This window comes from Gymnoscopelus microlampas (genome assembly GCF_963454915.1).
Source record: "Gymnoscopelus microlampas genome assembly, chromosome: 24".
Classification (NCBI taxonomy): domain Eukaryota; kingdom Metazoa; phylum Chordata; class Actinopteri; order Myctophiformes; family Myctophidae; genus Gymnoscopelus; species Gymnoscopelus microlampas.
This window is the reverse complement of record NC_139961.1, coordinates 2,040,797-2,060,974: the sequence shown is the minus strand read 5'-3', so window position 1 is coordinate 2,060,974 and position 20,178 is coordinate 2,040,797. Positions and strand designations below refer to the sequence as shown.

The 20,178-nt window shown below is 45.5% G+C and overlaps 1 protein-coding gene across 1 annotated transcript in view; it reads left to right on the top strand.

The window, feature by feature from the left end:
• Positions 1 to 3,313: 3,313 nt before the first annotated feature.
• Positions 3,314 to 20,178, top strand: part of LOC311041042 (low-density lipoprotein receptor-related protein 4-like) — a gene marked incomplete at both ends in the record, with an annotated part of 24,952 nt that continues 8,087 nt past the window's right edge. The window contains 13 exons of the mRNA XM_084051478.1: positions 3,314 to 3,338; positions 4,470 to 4,555; positions 4,679 to 4,816; positions 6,053 to 6,240; positions 7,027 to 7,235; positions 7,521 to 7,715; positions 9,098 to 9,246; positions 9,353 to 9,446; positions 16,660 to 16,692; positions 17,492 to 17,577; positions 17,701 to 17,814; positions 18,733 to 18,920; positions 20,054 to 20,178. The exon at positions 20,054 to 20,178 is cut by the window's right edge and continues 84 nt beyond it. Of these exons, the coding sequence (XP_083907604.1) occupies positions 3,314 to 3,338; positions 4,470 to 4,555; positions 4,679 to 4,816; positions 6,053 to 6,240; positions 7,027 to 7,235; positions 7,521 to 7,715; positions 9,098 to 9,246; positions 9,353 to 9,446; positions 16,660 to 16,692; positions 17,492 to 17,577; positions 17,701 to 17,814; positions 18,733 to 18,920; positions 20,054 to 20,178 (1,630 nt within the window). The remainder of the gene's footprint in view (positions 3,339 to 4,469; positions 4,556 to 4,678; positions 4,817 to 6,052; positions 6,241 to 7,026; positions 7,236 to 7,520; positions 7,716 to 9,097; positions 9,247 to 9,352; positions 9,447 to 16,659; positions 16,693 to 17,491; positions 17,578 to 17,700; positions 17,815 to 18,732; positions 18,921 to 20,053) is intronic.

The window sequence follows — 20,178 nt, the reverse complement described above, 5'->3', positions numbered from 1 at the left end:
ATCGGCCAGCGTCAGGTCCCGACACGCTCGCTGGGCTTCCCCGGTCAGAAACGGCGCGAGGAGCGAGGCCCAGTCAGCCACTGGCCACCTCTCCCGAGCGGCGGTGCGTTCGAATACTTCCAGGTAGGCTTCCACATCGTCATCCGGAGACAGTTTGGTGAGTACATCGCCTGGTGCCCGCGAGAGCACCGGGTCCCGTGTCATTTTATCCATTAACTTTTGCACTGCTGTTTGTAACTCGGTCTGGCTCTTAAGGAGCGCAGTGAGTGCCTGTGCATGCTCCATAATCAGAGGTATTGGCGTGGATCAGTCTTTACCCGTATTCTCCACCACTTGTGAAGACTGAACCAAACCAACACTCGGAGACAGTATGTGCGAAGGCCTCACAGGGCGTTTTATTAATGAATACGGCACGTCCACGGGGTTCCCCCCCGGTGCCGTCTTGTTATTACGTTTCAAATCATAAGTCGACAAGAACAATAACTATCACTACCCAGCCAGGGTTCAGTGAAACATATAAAGTCTGTGCGTAATCCTCTGCCCGCGCTCTGCGGGGGATTCCTGTCCACAGACGCTCTGTAAGGTTTGGACCAGGTCCTAGGTTGCCTATAACAGAGAGATACAGACATTAGACTCCGATCTATATAACACCAGGTAAATGAGGAGGAGGATAAGAAGTGGGGGGTCGCTTACCGCCTGTGCACCTGTCTGGCCAGCGTGGAGAGTCAGTCCACACTGAGGCAGAGACGGTGCTTTTACATTGTTTGTGCGCTCCCCAGCTGGGTGCCACGGCTGCGCTCACTTCAGGCTGATTCCACAGGTAGACGGGCAGGTAACGCCCGTCGATGACGCAGCCCAGCTGGGGGCGGGGCCTGGCTGGCCGTGCACCGCCTCTGTCCCACTGACTCTCCCTGCTGAGGTGCTTACCTGGCAGGCTGTTGCCTAGCGACGCCCCACACTGTCTAAACAATGGGTTAGTGTACTGTCTTGGTACTGTAGGGCAGTGTTTATCAACCCTGGCAATTCGGCCCAATTTGGGCCGACGGTAATGCTACGGTGTGCCGCGCAGTTTGAAGGTGTGAAAAATACCCCCCCCCCCCCCCCCCCCCCTGCCGCTGCCTTAAGCTCATAGTCTGTCGCAGACACGCAGGCACAGCCAATCGACCCTCGCCCATAGGAATGCAAATGTTTGGCTTTGTCTTCATGCGGCCATCACATGTACTGGCTGGTACTCAGTCAGGAACGGGCCGATACGGCGTTCAGCAGATGCGCCAAAACGGGAAGAAATGGGGCCGTCAAAAACCCATGCTATTACCTGCCGCATGTCCAACAATAAAACACATACAGGCCTACTAGCGTTAAATCCACTTAAGTGTTAGTTTTCTTATAAAGTGCTTCTAAATCACTCCAGTTTGTTTGTGTCAACGTCACCCGTGTAGTTTGGTGTTTAATTACTCCTCCACGGAGAGAATCGCTTGTAACTTCAAGCTGCGCTGCGGAGCTGTCGATATAACTCGCCCCAAAACACCATCGCCCCCATTCCTTTTCGCGGACCAGCGGTTCTTATATTCCTGTATTTGTTTTACTGAGTATAAGGTTAGAAATGCGTTTAGGGTTAGCCATATTATTAGTTTAGCTGAGGTTACGTTTAGGAATAAGCTTAGGTTTAGGCATAGTTTAATGAGGTTACGTTTAGGAATACCAGGTGAATATCACCGGATTTCCCCCGGGGTGACTGTTTTGGGGCGAGAGTTTTGGTGTTCGTCTGTAGTGGGCAACAGCGCATGCGTCCGCAATAATGCTATCAGGATCAGATTATTAGATATTATTATCAGATATTAGAAGTATATTGGGTACCAAATATATACTTACCAAAGAAGTTTTACTTTGGGAAGGTTTTCAGACTCCTCCATTCCTTGCACTGACCTTTATATATTTTTATATATTTGTAGGCCAAAGATTTATATATAATGGTCAAGGTTTCTTTATACCTGCCCACTAATCTCTCTGTGTGTGTGTGTGTGTGTGTGTGTGTGTGTGTGTGTGTGTGTGTGTATATCTAGGTGTGCCCTGGGATCTTTTGGCTATGCCAGGTGTGCCTTGGCATCAAAAAGGTTGAGAAACACTGCTGTAGGGGTTAACGTGCGTGTGTGTGTGTGTGTGTGTGTGTGTGTGTGTGTGTGTGTGTGTGTGTGTGTGTGTGTGTGTGTGTGTGTGTGTGTGTGTGTGTGTGTGTGTGTGTGTGTGTGTGTGTGTGTGTGTGTGTGTGTGCGTGCGTGCGTGCGTGCGTGCGTGCGTGTGTGTGTGTGTGTGTGTTCTGGTTTAGGAGCTTCTTCTGGAGAAATCCAGGAGAAATGACTAACCACACTCGTCTTTAGGCTATTCTCTTTTATAAGCATGGCAGTATTTACATACAATAGATTGTTAGAATACTTAATTGGCAGTTTTAAAAAATCACAACAATGTCATTTTTGAAATGTCATTATTTGTGTAACAATGGACAATATTTGAATTGTGTTGCATCAAGTTTCTATACAGCTGACTGAAAGGTAATAATGGGGTAGTGATTAGAGGAGTAGCTAGGGGTAGAATAAATTACCCATTGTTCACGCCCATTACCAGGCCATAAGGGGTGATAGAAGTGCTAATTCTTTAGAAGGGATTTTTTTAATTTAACATTGAAAGTGCCACCCTGTTGCCGTGGCAACTTCATTGACTTAATAACAACATGGCCGCCGTGTGAATATGGTCTCATATGCGTTGTTGTAGTTGGGGGGTGAATGTGGGGGTGGGAGGTGAATGTGTATAGTGGTGCTGTGAGGGGGTTTAGGAGGTGAATGAGACACTAACAGTGAATCACAGCAGCAGTGGTGGTGCTGCTGATGTTGTGAGAAACAGTGAGGTTCCATGTATTATCTCCGCCAGGACGGACGGCCGAAGGCCGGAGACTATGATTTCACCCCTGTTCATCCGTGTGTTTGTGAGCAGCTAATCTTCGGCACCGTTGGACCGATCGGCGTGAAACTTTGCACACACACTCCCTGGAGGTCAATGAAGAACCTCTGGTTCACATCAGACTGTTATAGCGCTACCAGGAGGCAGATTTTCACAAAGCACATTTTCTGATATTACTTTTACACATTTTGTCCAAACCTCTAGCAAATCGGTACAAATGATGGATTGGCTACGACTGGCTTCCAAAGTTTGTAGGATTGGCACACAGAAGATTGCACGAAATGCTGCAAATCATGAACGCAGCGTCAGATTGCTGTGAAACACATCCATGCATGTTATATTATGAATGTATGTAATAATGATCTTGCTCATTGTCATCATCAGTGAGTGTTGAACTCTAGGATCACATCAAAGTACATGTTAACTTTGTAGTCACTCTTAGCTCTCACAGGGAGCTCTGCAGCACAAATGTCCTTTTCTTGAGGCCACTTGACCTCCTGAAAACTTCTCTCATGTTATTGGACAACTTGTCAGGCGTGTTCCACAGCCAACTGAGTTTGAAGGATAATTATATTAGTTTGTTAGTGATGAAGGTCTGTGTGACCAAATCACTAAATGACAACCAACTTTTTTTTGTTATTTCTGATATAAATGATAGTTCCTCATTCCCACCCTGTGAATGTCTAATAAATAGCAGCAAACAGGAGAAACAAAGGACATCTTGTCCTGTATTTCAACAGATAAACCACAACAACCAACCAGCTGTTACACTGAAGCTCATTTAGTTTTTTATGTTTCTCCTTAGCTCTCCAGAATGAACCAGCACACAACACAACAGGTCTGTCTGTCTGTCTGTCTGTCTGTCTGTCTGTCTGTCTGTCTGTCTGTCTGTCTGTCTGTCTGTCTGTGTTTGTTTAATTAAATCGCAGCCCCTCTAAAACTCTCATATTGTAACCAGTGAAATATGTAGATATTTGTATTTAAAGTGAATAAAAGGTGAGTCAGTAAATACAGCAGCTTCACTGTGTCAGTGGTGTGTTTGACAAAGAGAGGAAAAACATCCCAACCTTTTTAAACATGGTGATCAATAAGTTTACATTTATAAGGTTATTTATGTATCAATATGTTACATTTATGAGTGTATTAACCCATTAAGACCTGAAGACCATTCTACAAATGCTTCTAAATCAGTAGTTTTCAAACTTCTGCGAGCCAAGGACCCCCAAAATGATTGTATTTGGACGTGGACCCCCATCTGAAATGTTTTGTGCCAGGGACCCCCAGAAGAGAAGATTTGTGTTAAAAGAAATCTGAATGATTCAAAACAAACAAAACTGTTCAGAAATAGCAGATCTACAAGCTTGCAGTGCGGCACGAAGTGACGTGCTGTGAGCTTGTAGATCTGCTATTTTTAAATAGCCGACACTAAAATCTAAAATGAAACAGATGCTTTCCCAGTTTTTGTATATTTTTAAAGGTAAATCAACTTAAATGTAATGTCTCACTTTCTCCAGAGGTGGAGCCCTTCTTCATCGTAGCCACCAACACCAACCTGATGAGGATCAGCTTAGACGGCTCCAGCTCCGCAGAGCTCAAACAGGTGAAAACCATTAGACATAACAACACATCCTATGTAATCCTATACAATATTCTACACACACTGCTTTTGACATGCTGGAATGTATTCCTTTCTGAGACTAACACAACTGATGTGGTGTGACAGGACTTGAAGGAGGTGAAGGCTCTGGACTTTGACTATCAGCAGCAGATGATCTACTGGGCAGAAGGGGACCCTAACCCCTATAGGAGGACCCAGCCCCTCATGATCAGTCGCATGCACATCAATGGCAGTGACGTCCAGGTCAGTGTGACAATGACAACGATGAGGATGAATGACAGGGAAGAGAAACTGAATTCAAATTGCTCACAGTACACGTGTAATTCAGAGTATTTATACTTGTATTTAAAATACTTAGATATAGATATAAGCAGAACACAGGGTCTCTGGTGTTACAGTCAGTTAGTGTACAGACCATGTGAGGATGTGAGTTTGAATCTGACTCCTGGTCTTGTTTCACATGTTTCTCCTCTTTCTGTCCTTGGTTTCCTGTCTCTCTACACCAGGGCTTCACAAACTGTTACATGATAAGGACCCCAAAATAGACACACACTCTGGCCCCATTTCCCATTCTCTGGCTGGCCCCGGTCGCAAAATGAAAACAAAAAAAAACTAGAAAAAGTGCTCCTCGGAGCACAACTCTCCGCCAGAAGACCTGTGTTGGGAATGTTGGGAATGTTCTATCTGTATAAGTGTCCTATCCGTCCTGTCTGAATAAGTGTCCTATCCCTCCTGTCTGTATAAGTGTCCTATCCGTCCTGTCTATGTAAGTGTCCTATCCGTCCTGTCTGTGTAAGTGTCCTATCTGTCCTGTCTGTGTAAGTGTCCTATCCGTCCTGTCTGTGTAAGTGTCCTATCCGTCCTGTCTGTATAAGTGTCCTATCCGTCTTGTCTGTATAAGTGTCCTATCCCTCCTGTCTGTGTAAGTGTCCTATCTGTCCATTTCTCAGCCATGTCAACTCGAAATCATGCTCGCTGGCTTGGGCGCTTAGCTGTTAACTAAGCATTTGTAGGATCGAGGCCTTCCCATCTAGAGAGGCTTTAGCTTAATTAAAGTATCTGCTTTGCATGCAGGATTGTTGGAACTGTCTTACCTCACTTTGAAAGTGGCACAGACACTTTCAAAGTGACACATGTATTTTATAGGCCGCTATACGTCACTAGCCAATCGGATCACACTATTTCACCGTATTGTCACGTTTCACGTGAGGCTTGACCAATGTTAGTCCCAGTTTCAGAAAGTGAAAACAAAATCTCCTGGCGGAGAGAAAAAACATAGCAGATCTACAAGGTCACAACATATCGTAATGTGACGAGTTGTGTGCTTGTAGATCAGCTATTTTCAAGAAGAAACATTCAAATTCTACTGTGAAACAAAATACATTTGTGAAAATGCTCTACACTAACCTGTCTAAAACATAAAAGATGAAACAATAAAATGGTGAGTATATTCAGAGTACATGTATGGTTGATTGACAGGTCCTTCACAACACGTGGATCAGCTCTCCAACCAGTCTGGCTGTTGATTGGGTGGCAGGAAACCTGTACTGGTGTGACAGTGGCAGTGACACCATAGAGGTGTCCAAATTAAACGGGTCGTACAGAACAGTCCTGGTCAACACCGGCCTGGACTGGCCAGAGGCCATGGCTGTGGATGTACGCTACGGGTAAGAGCACTGTGGTGACATCATGAACCTCACACTGTGGTGACATCATGAACCTCACACTGTGGTGACATCATGAACCTCACGCTGTGGTGACATCATGAACCTCACACTGTGGTGACATCATGAATCTCAAACTGTGGTGACATCATGAACCTCACACTGAATGCATCAACACACACACACACACACACACACACACACACACACACACACACACACACACACACACACACACACACACACACACACACACACACACACACACACACACACACACACACACACACACACACTCCTCATCTTATATTCAAATTGGCTTAAAGGGATAGTTCACCCCCAAAATGACTTTTTTTTCTATTGATTAGTCACCCCATGGAGACTTGAATTCATGGATATGTTTTTGTTTTTGTCTCATTCCTAAGCCAATAATTTGATGACCAGCAGCGGTTCCGGTAGGAGACACAAAGAGTCTCCTTTCTGTCTCCTACTGGAACCGCTGCCTACCGGTCCACTGGTCATCAAATTATTGTCTTAGGAATGCGACAAATGAATAAAAATATCCATGAATTCAAGTCTCCATGGGGTGACTAATCAATAGAAAAAAAACATTTTTTTTGGGTGAACTATCCCTTTAAGGGAGGACAAGCCACCAGGCCGGCGGACCATGTCATCACATTGATCAAAAGTAGAAATATGGAGATACAAGGTTTCTGCCCGACAACAACAATATGTTACATTGTCAGTAAAGATGTCAAACAGTGAGCCTGACTCAGTGTCTCCTGACAGGTACTTGTACTGGACAGACAGTGGTAGGAACAACCGCCACATAGAGAGGATGGGGATGGACGGCACCAACAGGAGCATCATCATGAAGGATAAGATCTACTGGCCCTACGGCCTGACGTTAGACTACATCAACGATCACATCTACTGGAGCAACAACAAGGAGAAACACATTGAGTTTACCAACCTGGATGGAACCAACAGACACACAGGTCACACACACACACACACACACACACACACACACACACACACACACACACACACACACACACACACACACACACACACACACACACACACACACACACACACACACACACACACACACACACACACACACACACACACACACACACACAGCTGATCTACAAGCTCATAACAAGTTTTAAAGCAAACTTTATTGATGCATTTTAACTCTTGTTATAATATTCTTTATAATACTTTGTTCATGTATTTTATAATATTGTGACTCTTTTGTTTTTGTGTGTCTGTAGTTGTGAGTCAGAACATAGACCGCATCAGGTCTATTACTCTGTTTGAGGATCACATCTACTGGATAGAGACCTACAGTGTGACCGGCTCCATCTACAGAGCCAACAAGACTCAGGGAACCAATAAGACCAGACTCATCAGCAACCTGAAGAAACCATTTGACCTCCACATGTATCACCCCTCTAGACAACCTGAGGGTCTGTACCACCTACTGTATACAACACTCTCACTATTCACTCTCACTGGGGGCGGCCATAGCTGAGTGGTTAGAGAGCCCGGCTGGGCAGCCAGAGGCTCTACAGTAGTTGTAGCAGGTTCCATTCCAGCAATGTGACCATGTGTGTCCCTGAGCAAGACTCTGAACCCCTAATTACTCCCTGAGTGAATGGCTGCTCACTGCTCCTATAGTTATAGGATGAGTAAATGCAGAGGACACATTTCACTAATGTGTATACATATATACATAAATACATACACAGTGACAAAAAACATCCCAATTAAGGATTGTATGTATTGTCTGTTATTGTATTATTTGATTTGGTTTGTTTTTTCATAATTTTTTCCCCCTTTTTTCCCCCAATTTAGTCGTTATGCCAATTAATTCCTCTCCACACACATTTCTGTGTTGTCAGTCACTGCTTTTTTTTATTCATAATTTGTTTCATAATTTCATAATTTTCCAGGAGACGGGCGTTTTTGACAGGCGTCACAATGTCACGTTTGTAGCCCTGCTTCAGGTTCTATTAAATAAGTATTTTTTAATTATTTTAACATTTATTTTTATTATTCTAAATGACTTGGGGGGGGGGGGGGGGGGGTCCAATCTGAAGCTGGGGGAGAAAAAAAACAGCTTTTCCTTTAGCAAGGTAAGAGGAGCATTTACATTGTAACCTCTTAGTTGTTTACAGGCAGACAGGGACTATTTTCTTCTAGTAAATATTCTGAAATTGAATTTAGATACAGTTCTAATGGAGTTATAGTGTTATAATGCCATATTTAGTGTTTTATCGGAGCAATTATCCATGTGAGGTGATGGTTTACACTAGTCTCATGTGGCCAGACTGTTGCCTCCCACAATGTTCAAATGTTTCCGGTCATACAGTCTGGGACTTTGAAGCTCTGATCATGATTAACATATAAAGCGAATATGAAGCTTCCTCCTCACTTCCGTTTCGTCTTTACAGTCGTGCCAATTTATCCTAATATAAATACAAATCATCTAAGTATATTTAACTTGCTGCTTTGCAGAAATGGACAAAATGTAAAGATATTTTAAAATATGTTTTTGTGAACAAAAGTGCCAGTTTCCTCAATCGGATTTCGGGATGTGTAGTTCCAGACTCTATATAGCATTCAGAGATTGTGGAATAGTTGTCTGGCTACACGAGACTAGTTTACAGTGATTGTAGAACAGTTAGAGGGTTGTAGTCACTCTGCTCTGCATGGTTCCTAACAACACCTCATAGCTGCTCTAAACTCACATTAAACCACAGCCTGGTGTGGCTTATTGCTTTATTCTAACATATAGGTGTGTGTTCTCATGTTTGTTCCATGTGTGCATGTTTTCTCCACCCTGCAGTGGCCGCTCACCCGTGTCAGACCAACAATGGAGGCTGCAGTAACCTGTGTCTGCTCTCACCTGGAGGAGGCTACAAGTGTTCCTGTCCCACCAACTCCTACTTGGCAGCTGATGGCAAGCAGTGCATGTCCAACTGCACTGCCAGCCAGGTGATTCACCTCGCCTTCACTTGTGTTACACTGTATGACTTTATGTCTCATGTCTGCTTTTGATACATTACTGATTCTAAACATAATCCTCTGTCTTCCCCACCAGTTTGTTTGTAAGAGCTACAAGTGTATTCCGTTGTCATGGAAATGTGACACAGTAGATGACTGTGGGGACCGGTCAGACGAACCTGCAGACTGCTGTGAGTTGAGACTGAAATTAGAGACTTGAAATATTACCTCATTATTCATGCTTTATTATCAGTATTGGGACTAATGTGTTACTTAATAACGCAACTACTTTTTTGTGTTAACTAGTAACTAATTACTTATTTTTCTATTATTTGTTTTTGATTATGTTGTTACAAACACTGACATTTAAATGGACACATTACTCGTTACTTCATGTGAAAATATAATCCAAATCTACAAACTAACTTGTAGCCAGGCCTGGAATTTAGTCATTTTAGGGGCAAGGCCACTTGGCCTTTGGTGTTGCCATTTTTTTTAGGGCCAAATGCCAGGGCAGGAAGGCCATAAAAAACATTAAGTCCACAGAAAGAATTGAACTTGAAGGTTAAGGATGATTTTATTTTAATAAAGTACAAGAATAACTATCTGTGAAATATAACCCATTTATTTCACAAAATAATGTGTTGGCAAATTACCAATATTTGTACAAAGTTATACTGGTCTCAATATTTTTTATTTATTTTTTACTTGTAACTGACTTTTGTGACAATAAACCCTGATTCATATATGTCGGGGCGGCAGTGGGTCAGTAGAGTGAGCGGGTAGAGTGAATTGGAAAACCGCAAGGTTTCCAGTTCGATCCCAGGCTGGGGCGCTCCCCTAGAGTTAGTGTCGAAGTGTCCTTGAGCAAGACGCTGAACCCCTAATTGCTCCCGATGAGCAGGTTGGTGCCTTGCATGGTTCCCTCCTCCATCGGTGTATGAATGTGTGTGTGATTGGGTTAATGGCACCATCAATGTAAAGCGCTTCGGATAGAAGCACTATATAAAATGCACCATTTATATGTTTCAGCCCTGGTCTTCACTGACTGAAGTAGATTTAAGTTTTTGTATTATAAATCAGCCTCTGTCGGTAAAGGTCGTGTGCGCGCCTCCTCCCTCCTGCATTTGGTTGCATGTTGCTAACGGTAGTGTGAGCGCTCCGGTTAGCATCCGTTAGCATAGGAACGGCTAGCTGTTGATAATCTTACGCTGCTCGAAGGAGCCAATAGCTTTGTTTGTGTTGGTTAGCATTTGCTCGTGATGGCAAGCGTCAGCGCTGCCTGCTACAAGCTCGGTGTAACTTTAGCGCTTTTGCTTACACCAGTGTCCTTTGTTTGTGCTAAACTAATGGAGCGAGCTGCTCGACGTTTTTGTTTTGATTAGCCTTAGTGACAGCAAGCTTGACGCTGCCTGCCCACAGCATAATTTAACACTATTCTTTTATACTAGTGTGCTTTTCTTTTGCGGCTTTTTATGATTAGCCCCTGCTATAGCAAGCTTGACGCTGCCTACCCACGGGCATGGCATAATTTAACACTATTCTATATTCTAGCGTTCCTTTTTTTCTGTGGCTTTTTCGATCAGCCCCTGCTATATAGCATATGTAGATTACAGCAGCTCTCAAGCTCTGCTCAGCGACTGTGTTGCAGAGCAGTTTTTTGTCTTTATTTATTCATATTCATTGCTACCAGTTGCATTAGCGCTCTGGTCACCTGGACTCATTGCCGCTAGCCTCTGCTGGAGTCAACCTTCCTCCAGCATAGGAGGGCTACAGCCCAGCCATTAATAGCCACCGCTATGTTGCATAGCTGTTTTGGCTTTCATTAGTTTCTACCAGTTGCGTTATCGCTCTGGTCACCTGAACTCGCTACCACTAGCCTCTGCTGGAGTAATTCTTCTCCCAGCATAAGTGGCCTACGGCCCAGCCATTAGTCGCCTCCGCTGGTACAGGCAGCGTAAGCGCTCCCTCCCCCCGCTTACGTTCTCTCTCCTAGCAACCAGTGGCGTCCGCGCTCTGGGCTATGGATAACTCCCATTATTGTGCCTCCTGTGAGGCTCCACTCCAGCTGGACGATGGACACGATCTCTGCCCTGTGTGCCTGGGCCCCGAACATCTGAGGGAGGCACTGGACGGCGACGCCTGCATGAACTGCAGTTACATGCCTCGGGCAGTGAGGCCACGGGGCCAGACTGGCAGAGGTGGAACCGCCATGGGGTGCAGGCGAAATCCCCCCATCAGGCCAGCCGGCTACAACCAAAGCTAGGCATTCTAAACGTCAGGCTGAGGCGGCTGCCGCCCCCCCCCCTCCCAAGAAGAGGTCTGACCGCAGTCTGTCATCTGAGGTGGAGCAGCTGTCGGCCGAACTGGCCCACATGAAGTCCATGCTGATGGCCCGCCAGCCCGATCCCCCTTCGGAGGAGGCAGAGGCACCTACGCCTCCAATGCCACACCTGACCCCAGAAGATGACACACACTCTCTGGCGGCATCAGCCACTCACTCCCGTGAGTTTGATGGGGAGGATAGGGGAGACTAACGGCCCTATTTTGGGCGCCGTCTTACCCAATATCCCTAAACCAGCCATTTTTTACTATTTTGAAAAACATTTTCAAGTAGTTCAAATAGCCAATCTACATCAACATATTGTGAGCTTGTAGATTTGCTATTTCAACTATTTGAAAATGTTTTTAAAAATAGTAAAAAATGGCAAAGAAGTTTAGGGATAATGGGTAAGACGCCGCCCAGAATAGGGCCGTATGTCTCCCAGGCCTCGGAGCCGCTCCTACTCCTCAGCCCAGACCTCACTGGGCGAGACGGAGGACAGTTCCATGTGGACCGTCTTGCGCATGGCTCTAGAGCAGCAACGGCTGCCCATTCCGCAGCAGGCGGAGTCAGCCCCTGCAAGCGCCTTCTTCAGGCGCAGGCCAGCCTCCACCTCTTTCGCGGTTCCTCACTCAGAGGACTACATAGGTGAGCTACAGGCCTGCTGGAGAGACACGAGGGCCCGCTCCCGTCTCTCGGCCGACGGGCGTACTCTGACGGCCATGCATAATAGTGCAGCAGTGGGCCTGGACCGTATGCCGGCTATTGAACCTGGCATCGCATCCCTCATCGTCTCCCCCGATGAGGCTCTGCGGCGGGACATTAGATGCCCCCCCGGCCACAGTGCAGGATCACTGATGACCTGCTAACAAGGGTTTATGACGCGGGAGCGCGCGCCGGTAGACTGGGCAACTCCCTGTCGCAGCTAATGCTGGCCCTCTCAGCATCTCTGCAGGAAGGCAGTGCAAGTGCGGACGCAGACTCCATCACCTTCTGTGACGCGTCACTGGAGGGGTTTGGCCTCATGTCACGGGAGCTCGGGGGGATGATGTCCACCCTGGTCCAGACTCTGCGCCAGGTCTGGCTCTGTCAGTCAAACCTCACCAAGGCGTCCAGAAGAACCCTCCGCAGTCTCCCAGTGGAGCCGGGAGCGGTGTTCGGCCCAGCTGCTCAGGAAGCGCTGGAGCGTACCATTCAGGCCGGGCAGACCAGGCAGCAACTAGCAGGTCTGGGGCGCATGCCTCCCCCCAACAGGCCTCCCTCCGGCAGGATCAGGAGCCTCTCGGCGGCCCCCCGGGCTCGCCTACCACCAGCTCGTTCTAGGGGCCAGCGCTTCCCTCAGCGTCCTACGCAGAGGCAGGTCTGTGATTCCCGAGACACCGGCCCCTCACCGACATTTCGAGCCCCAGACCCTGGCAGACTCCCACCCAGGGCCCCTATTCAATTAAATTCAATTTTATTAAAGTGTCAAATCACAACAAGTTGTCTCAAGACACTTAACATGTAGAGAAGAGACCCGACAATCCCACCCAAGCCCCACACAAGCCCCCCCAGCCCCCTAGGGGCTGGGGGGACAGACGCTGAGGCCACGTGGCCGTCCAGCAGCGGATTTCGCAGCGGATTTCGTCCCTTACTAGATCTAAGGGGACTGAACCAATATCTCAAGGTCATGCCATCAGGATGCGCTGGCGCACCCTTGGCCGGAGGCGCTCCTATACGCTTTTCCGCCTCTTTCTCTGATACGTCAGGTCCTTCAGAGAGTCATGCTGGAGGGTCACACCATACTGTTGGTGGCCCCCTTCTGGCCAGGGAGGACATGGTTCTCCCTGCTCCACAAGCTTTGCCGCGGGGCGCCATGGCGCCTCCCCGACAGGAGAGACCTGCTCTCACAACGAGGAGGTCAGATCCTGCATCCCGAGTCGATGGCTTCAACTGTGTGTCTGGCTACATTTTCTAAACACGTTGTCTAAATTTTATAGGGTGAATGTTGCCACTCCCCATCCACTGGGCGTGGTCCTCTTCCCATAGTCCGATTCTACCGTCTAAGGTTTGTAACCAGGATTTCTCGCGACTCGTTTGGTATGAGTCATTCAGTGCTTTAAGCACCGCCTCTGGCGGTTAGCAGGGACGAAATAGAACGATAGTTACATATGTAACTACGGTTCTATGAGTCCCGAATGACCACCAGAGCGTTCTGTCGCTCAGAATCCTCGTGTTCACGCAAGAAGATTCTGTAGGGACTGACCCCCTGGTGACACCTGAAGATATAGCCTCTTCCGGTTCATCCCGGGGTCACAAGTGACGACGTTGGTATACATACTCAAACTGCGCATGCGCGAAGGGGAATATTCAGTGCTTTAAGCACCATCTCTGGCGGTCATTCGGGACTCATAGAACCGTAGTTACATACGTAACTATCATTTTTCTCTGTGTGCTGCTTCATTCAATATCAGTTCAGTTCCTCCCTAGTAGGCTTCTGCATGTGTAATGCAAGTAATCAGTGTGTTGCCAGATTTTGCAAAAGAAACAAGCAGCCAGGTCTATGAAAACAAGCCCAAATGAAGCAACTAGGCACAGTTTTACCACTTCACATTGGCTAAAATAGGAGATCAACAAGCTCACTATGTGACACATCGTGACATGTTATGAGCTGCTAGATCTGCTATTTTCAAAATAGTAACATTTTCTAAACATTTTAACTCATTAACTGCCAGACTTATTTCTGGCTGCGTTTGCCCACTGCCAGCATTTTTTGTTTTTCTTCCATTTTCAACTGGTCACAGAATATTTATTTCCAGTATGATCGATCCCAGGACGGTTGTTAAGCACGGAGGGAATCACTGAGCTGCCACGAGAGGAAAAAAACAAACGCTCGTTGAATATAGCATGTCTCGCCAAAATGCAGGGGAAAAAAAGAGGGGGGGGGGGATCTTTTGATAACGTGATCTCCTGGTTCTGTTTGACTTCTGTTGTGAAAATAGTCATTCAGGTGATAGACAACAGCGCCATCTAGTGGGGAAAAAGTCGTCCTTGGCAGTGAAAAACAAATCTTATATGGGGTCTCTGGCACCACATTTTCTGGCTGTAATATGTATTTGTCTGCGACTCTGTGGACAAATACATATTAATCTGGGAGTCCTTGATATGAAAAAAGGTGGGAACCACTGGGTTAAAAAACATTAGAAAGCAAGCCCAATTTACTCATTCAATGCCATGCTCATTTTTGGAATTTTGGCTCTGAGTGCCACAATTCAAAATTCATTGTAAAAAAAAAAGTGCTTAGTTAGCGAGATACAGCCTTTTAAAGTTATAGGTTAAACAAGGAGTGGATGGAGCAGCAAATCTTCAAATCATCAAATCTTGGGTTCTGAACATGTTTTTCAAAAAAAAAAAAAAAAAAAATGACGGATTTGACGGATTGTGGCACTCAATGAGTTAAGCAACATTAGTGGCAGCACTGGTGAACAGAAAACTCATTGATATGGGGCTCCCCACCCCCCCTACTCCCCTACAGTGGGCACGACCAGGAATAAGGTGAATACATGGAACCATATGGACCCCTAACGGTCCATATGGTTCCATTTATGAGTGTATTCACCTTATTCCTCGACACGTCCACCGTGGGTGTGGCCAGGTAGTGGAGTAGGGGGGGTGGGGAGATATCAAGGGGTTTCCTGTTTCCTGGTTGCCATGTCATATAATAAGCGACTTTGGGCTTTTTATTTTTGATGTAGTTGCTTATTTGAAATGGCTTCCTAATATTTTTTAAACCAGTGGTTCCCTTTTTTTTTCATGTTAAGTAACACAAGATTTGGGAAGTTAAAATGTTTCCAAAATATTTAAAAAATGTTGTCCCAATATGTTTTGAAAATATCAGATCTTTAAGCTCACAACGTGTCACGTTGTGAGCTTGTAGAATTGAATGTGTATACTGGTGCTGTGAGGGGGTTGAGGAGGTGAATGAGAGACTAACAGTGAATCACAGCAGCAGTGGTGCTGCTGATGTTGTGAGAAAGCAGTGAGGTTCCATGTATTATCTCCGCCAGGACGGATGGACGGAAAACTACGATTTCGCCCCTGTCCATCAGTGTGTCTGTGAACAGCTAATCTCCGGCACCGTTGGACCGATCGGCATGAAACTTTGCACACACACTCCCTGCAGGCCAAGGAAGATCCTCTGACCCAAAAGGTTCACATTGGCCTGTTATAGCGCCACCAGGAGGCTGATCTTTGCAAAGCACATTTTCTGATATTACCTAATACAGATTTTGTGCAAACATCACGTACATCGGGACAAATGATGGACTCGCTACGATTGGCTTCCAGAGTTGGTAGGAGTGGCACACAGAAGATTGCACAAAATGCTGCAAATCATGACCGCAGCGTCTGATTGCTGTGAAACTTTAAACACATCCATGCATGTTATGTTATATATGTATGTATGTATGTTATAATTATCTTACTCATTGTCTTCATCAGTGAGTGTTGAACTCAGGGTACACTTAATGGAGTACATTTTTGTACCAAATTAACCAAATTAAAGTAACAAAAACACCCAAACGGACAGGAATGCATGCACGCGTGTTGTGTGCACGTGCATGCGTCCCCTTCGGTTCTAAAATGCCCTCTGCGTCCTTGGTTGAACTCTAGGTTAACATGTTAACTTTGTAATCACTCTTAGCTCTCACAGGGAGCTCTGCGGCACAAATGTCCTTTTCTTGAGGTCACTTGACCTCCTGAAAACTTCTCTCATGTTATTGGACAACTTGTCAGGCGTGTTCCACAGCCAGCTGAGTTTGAAGGATAATTATATTAGTTTGTTAGTGATGAAGGTCTGTGTGACCAAATCACTGAATGACAACCAAGCTGTTAGTTTACAACAAACTATTGATTGTCATTGATTTTTATTTAGTTATTTCTGATATAAATGATTGTTCCTCATTCCCACCCTGTGAATGTCTAATAAATAGCAGCAAACAGGAGAAACAAAGGACATCTTGTCCTGTATTTCAACAGATAAACCACAACAACCAACCAGCTGTTACACTGAAGCTCATTTAGTTTTTTATGTTTCTCCTCAGCTCTCCAGAATGAACCAACACAAAACACAACAGGTACGTCTGTCTGTCTGTCTGTCTGTCTGTCTGTCTGTCTGTCTGTCTGTCTGTCTGTCTGTCTGTCTGTTTGTTTGAAATTATGTAGATATTTGTATTTAAAGTGAATAAAAGGTGAGTCAGTAAATACAGCAGCTTCACTGTGTCAGTGGTGTGTTTGACAAAGAGAGGAAAAACATCCCAACCTTTTTAAACATGGTGATCAATAAGTTTACATTTATAAGGTTATTTATGGATCAATATGTTACATTTATGAGCGGATTAACCCATTAAGACCTGAGGCCCATTCTACAAATGCCTTTTAAATCAGTAGTTCTCAAACTTCTGCTTGCCAAGGACCCCCAACATGATATGTATTTGGACACGGACCCCCGTCTGAAAATAATTTGTGCCAGGGACCCCCAGAAGAGAAGATTTGTGTTAAAATAAGTCTGAATGATTCAAAACATTTAAACTTTTTCAAAATTAGCAGATCTGCAAGCTTGCAGCGCGGCACAAAGTGACGCACTGCGAGCTTGTAGATGGGTGCAGTACGTTAGTCCGACAGCGCATTCCTCCGACAGCGCAGCGCTCCGACGTTTCAATACTAAACCCGAACCAAACCCGCACCCTAACCCTAACCGCACGCGGATGCCACATAGTCGGAGAAAAGGTCTGTCGGATTATCGCATGCCTCCCCTTGTAGATATGATATTTTCTAATAGCCAACACTAAAATCTAAAATGAAACGGATGCTTTCCCGGTTTTTGTATATTTTTAAAGGTAAACCAACTCAAATGTAATGTCTCACTTTCTCCAGAGGTGGAGCCCTTCCTCATCGTATCCACCTATTCCAACCTGATGAAGTTCAGCTTGGACGGCTCCAGCTCCACAGAGCTCAAACAGGTGAAAACCATTAGACATAACAACACATCCTATGTAATCCTATACAATATTCTACACACACTGCTTTTGACATGCTGGAATGTATTCCTGTCTGAGACTAACACAACTGATGTGGTGTGACAGAACTTGTACAGTTTGAGGGCTCTGGACTTTGACTATCAGCAGCAGATGATCTACTGGATAGAACAGAACCCCTTCATGATCAGTCGCATGCACATCAATGGCAGTGACGTTCAGGTCAGTGTGACAATGACAACGATGAGGATGAATGACAGGAAGAGAAACTGAATTCAAATGACTTACAGTACACATGTAATTCAGAGTATTTATACTTGTATTTAAAATACTTTATCAGTGTTAAATATAAAAGCAGAAAACAGGGTGTCTGGTGTTTCAGTCAGTTAGTGTACAGACCATGTGAGGATGTGAGTTTGAATCTGACTCCTGGTCTTGTCTCACATGTTTCTCCTCTTTCTGTCCTTGGTTTCCTGTCTCTCTACACCAGGGCTTCACACACACACACTGTTACACTGTTACATGGGGCGGCAGTGGCTCAGGGGTAGAGTGGCCGGGTAGTGTGAACTGGAAAACCGCAAGGTTGCCAGTTCGATCCCGGGCTGGGGCGCTCCCCTAGAGTTAGTGTCGAAGTGTCCTTGAGCAAGACACTGAACCCCTAATTGCTCCCGATGAGCAGGTTGGTGCCTTGCATGGTTTCCTCCGCCATCGGTGTATGAATGTGTGTGTGAATGGGTTAATGGCACAATCAATGTAAAGCGCTTCGGATAGAAGCGCTATATAAATGCACCATTTACCATTTACCATGACAAGGACCCCAAAATACAGACTCTGGCATTTCCCCCCGCCCCCCCCCCCCCCCCCCCCCCCATTCTCTGGCTGGGCCCGATCGAAAAATGAAAACAAAAAAAGCGAAAATAGCAGATCTACAAGGTCACAACATATCGTGATGTGACGAGTTGTGAGCTTGTAGATCAGCTATTTTCAGAAAGAAACATTCTAATTCTAGTGTGAAACAAAATATATTTGTGAAAATGCTCTACACTACCCTGTCTAAAACATAATTGTAATAATTGCATAAAAAAGATAAAACAATAAAATGGTGAGTATATTCAGAGTACATGTATGGTTGATTGACAGGTCCTTCACAACACGTTGATCAGCTCTCCATCCAGTCTGGCTGTTGATTGGGTGGCAGGAAACCTGTACTGGTGTGACAGTGGCAGGGACACCATAGAGGTGTCCAAACTAAACGGGTCGTACAGAACAGTCCTGGTCAACACTGGCCTGAAGGATCCACGGGCCATGGCTGTGGATGTACGCTACGGGTAAGAGCACTGTGGTGACATCATGAACCTCACACAGTGATGACATCATGAACCTCACACTGTGATGACATCATGAACCTCACACTGTGGTGACATCATGAACCTCACACTGTGGTGACATCATGAACCTCACACTGTGGTGACATCATGAACCTCACACTGTGGTGACATCATGAACCTCTCACACTGTGGTGACATCATGAACCTCTCACACTGTGGTGACATCATGAACCTCACACTGTGGTGACATCATGAACCTCACACTGTGGTGACATCATGAACCTCACACTGTGGTGACATCATGAACCTCACACTGTGGTGACATCATGAACCTCACACTGTGGTGACATCATGAACCTCAAACTGTGGTGACATCATGAACCTCACACTGTGGTGACATCATGAACCTCAACACCACGGATACAAGAACACTGAATTACATCTAAACATTACATCCACACATTTTCCCACAGAGACTCTTATCATGTGACACACACACACACACACACACACACACACACACACACACACACACACACACACACACACACACACACACACAGACACACACACACACACACACACACACACACACACACACACACACACACACACACACACACACACACACACACACACACAGGCCGGCGGACCATGTCATCACGCTCATGTCACCATGACTCAGCCATAACCATATAAGGAGTTCTCAATGCAGCTACGCCCAAATATGGAGTGTGTTGTCTAACCTCAAAGTGGCTTCATGGCATCAGGCTCAAGCAAGTCAGTCAGCTCCATATATGGGCACAAAAGGGGGCATACATATATATGGGCATGTACTGATGACATCAGCGATCTCTATGTATGGGCATAAAAGGTACAAGGTTTCACAGACAGATACTGTATCTCATATATGGACTCACAACGTGTCACATTGTGACACATTGTGAGCTTGTAGATCAGTTATCTTCACCACTTTTATTCGACACCCTTGTATAATGAAGTAGGACATTGATTAATTAAAAAACATAAAAAGTTGAATTATGGAGATTCAAGGTTTCTGCCCGACAACAACAATATGTTACATTGTCAGTAAAGATGTCAAACAGTGACTCTGACTCAGTGTCTCCTGACAGGTACTTGTACTGGTCAGACAGAGGTAACAACAACCCCCACATAGAGAGGATGGGGATGGACGGCACCAACAGGAGCATCATCGTGAAGGATAAGATCTACAAGCCCTACGGCCTGACGTTAGACT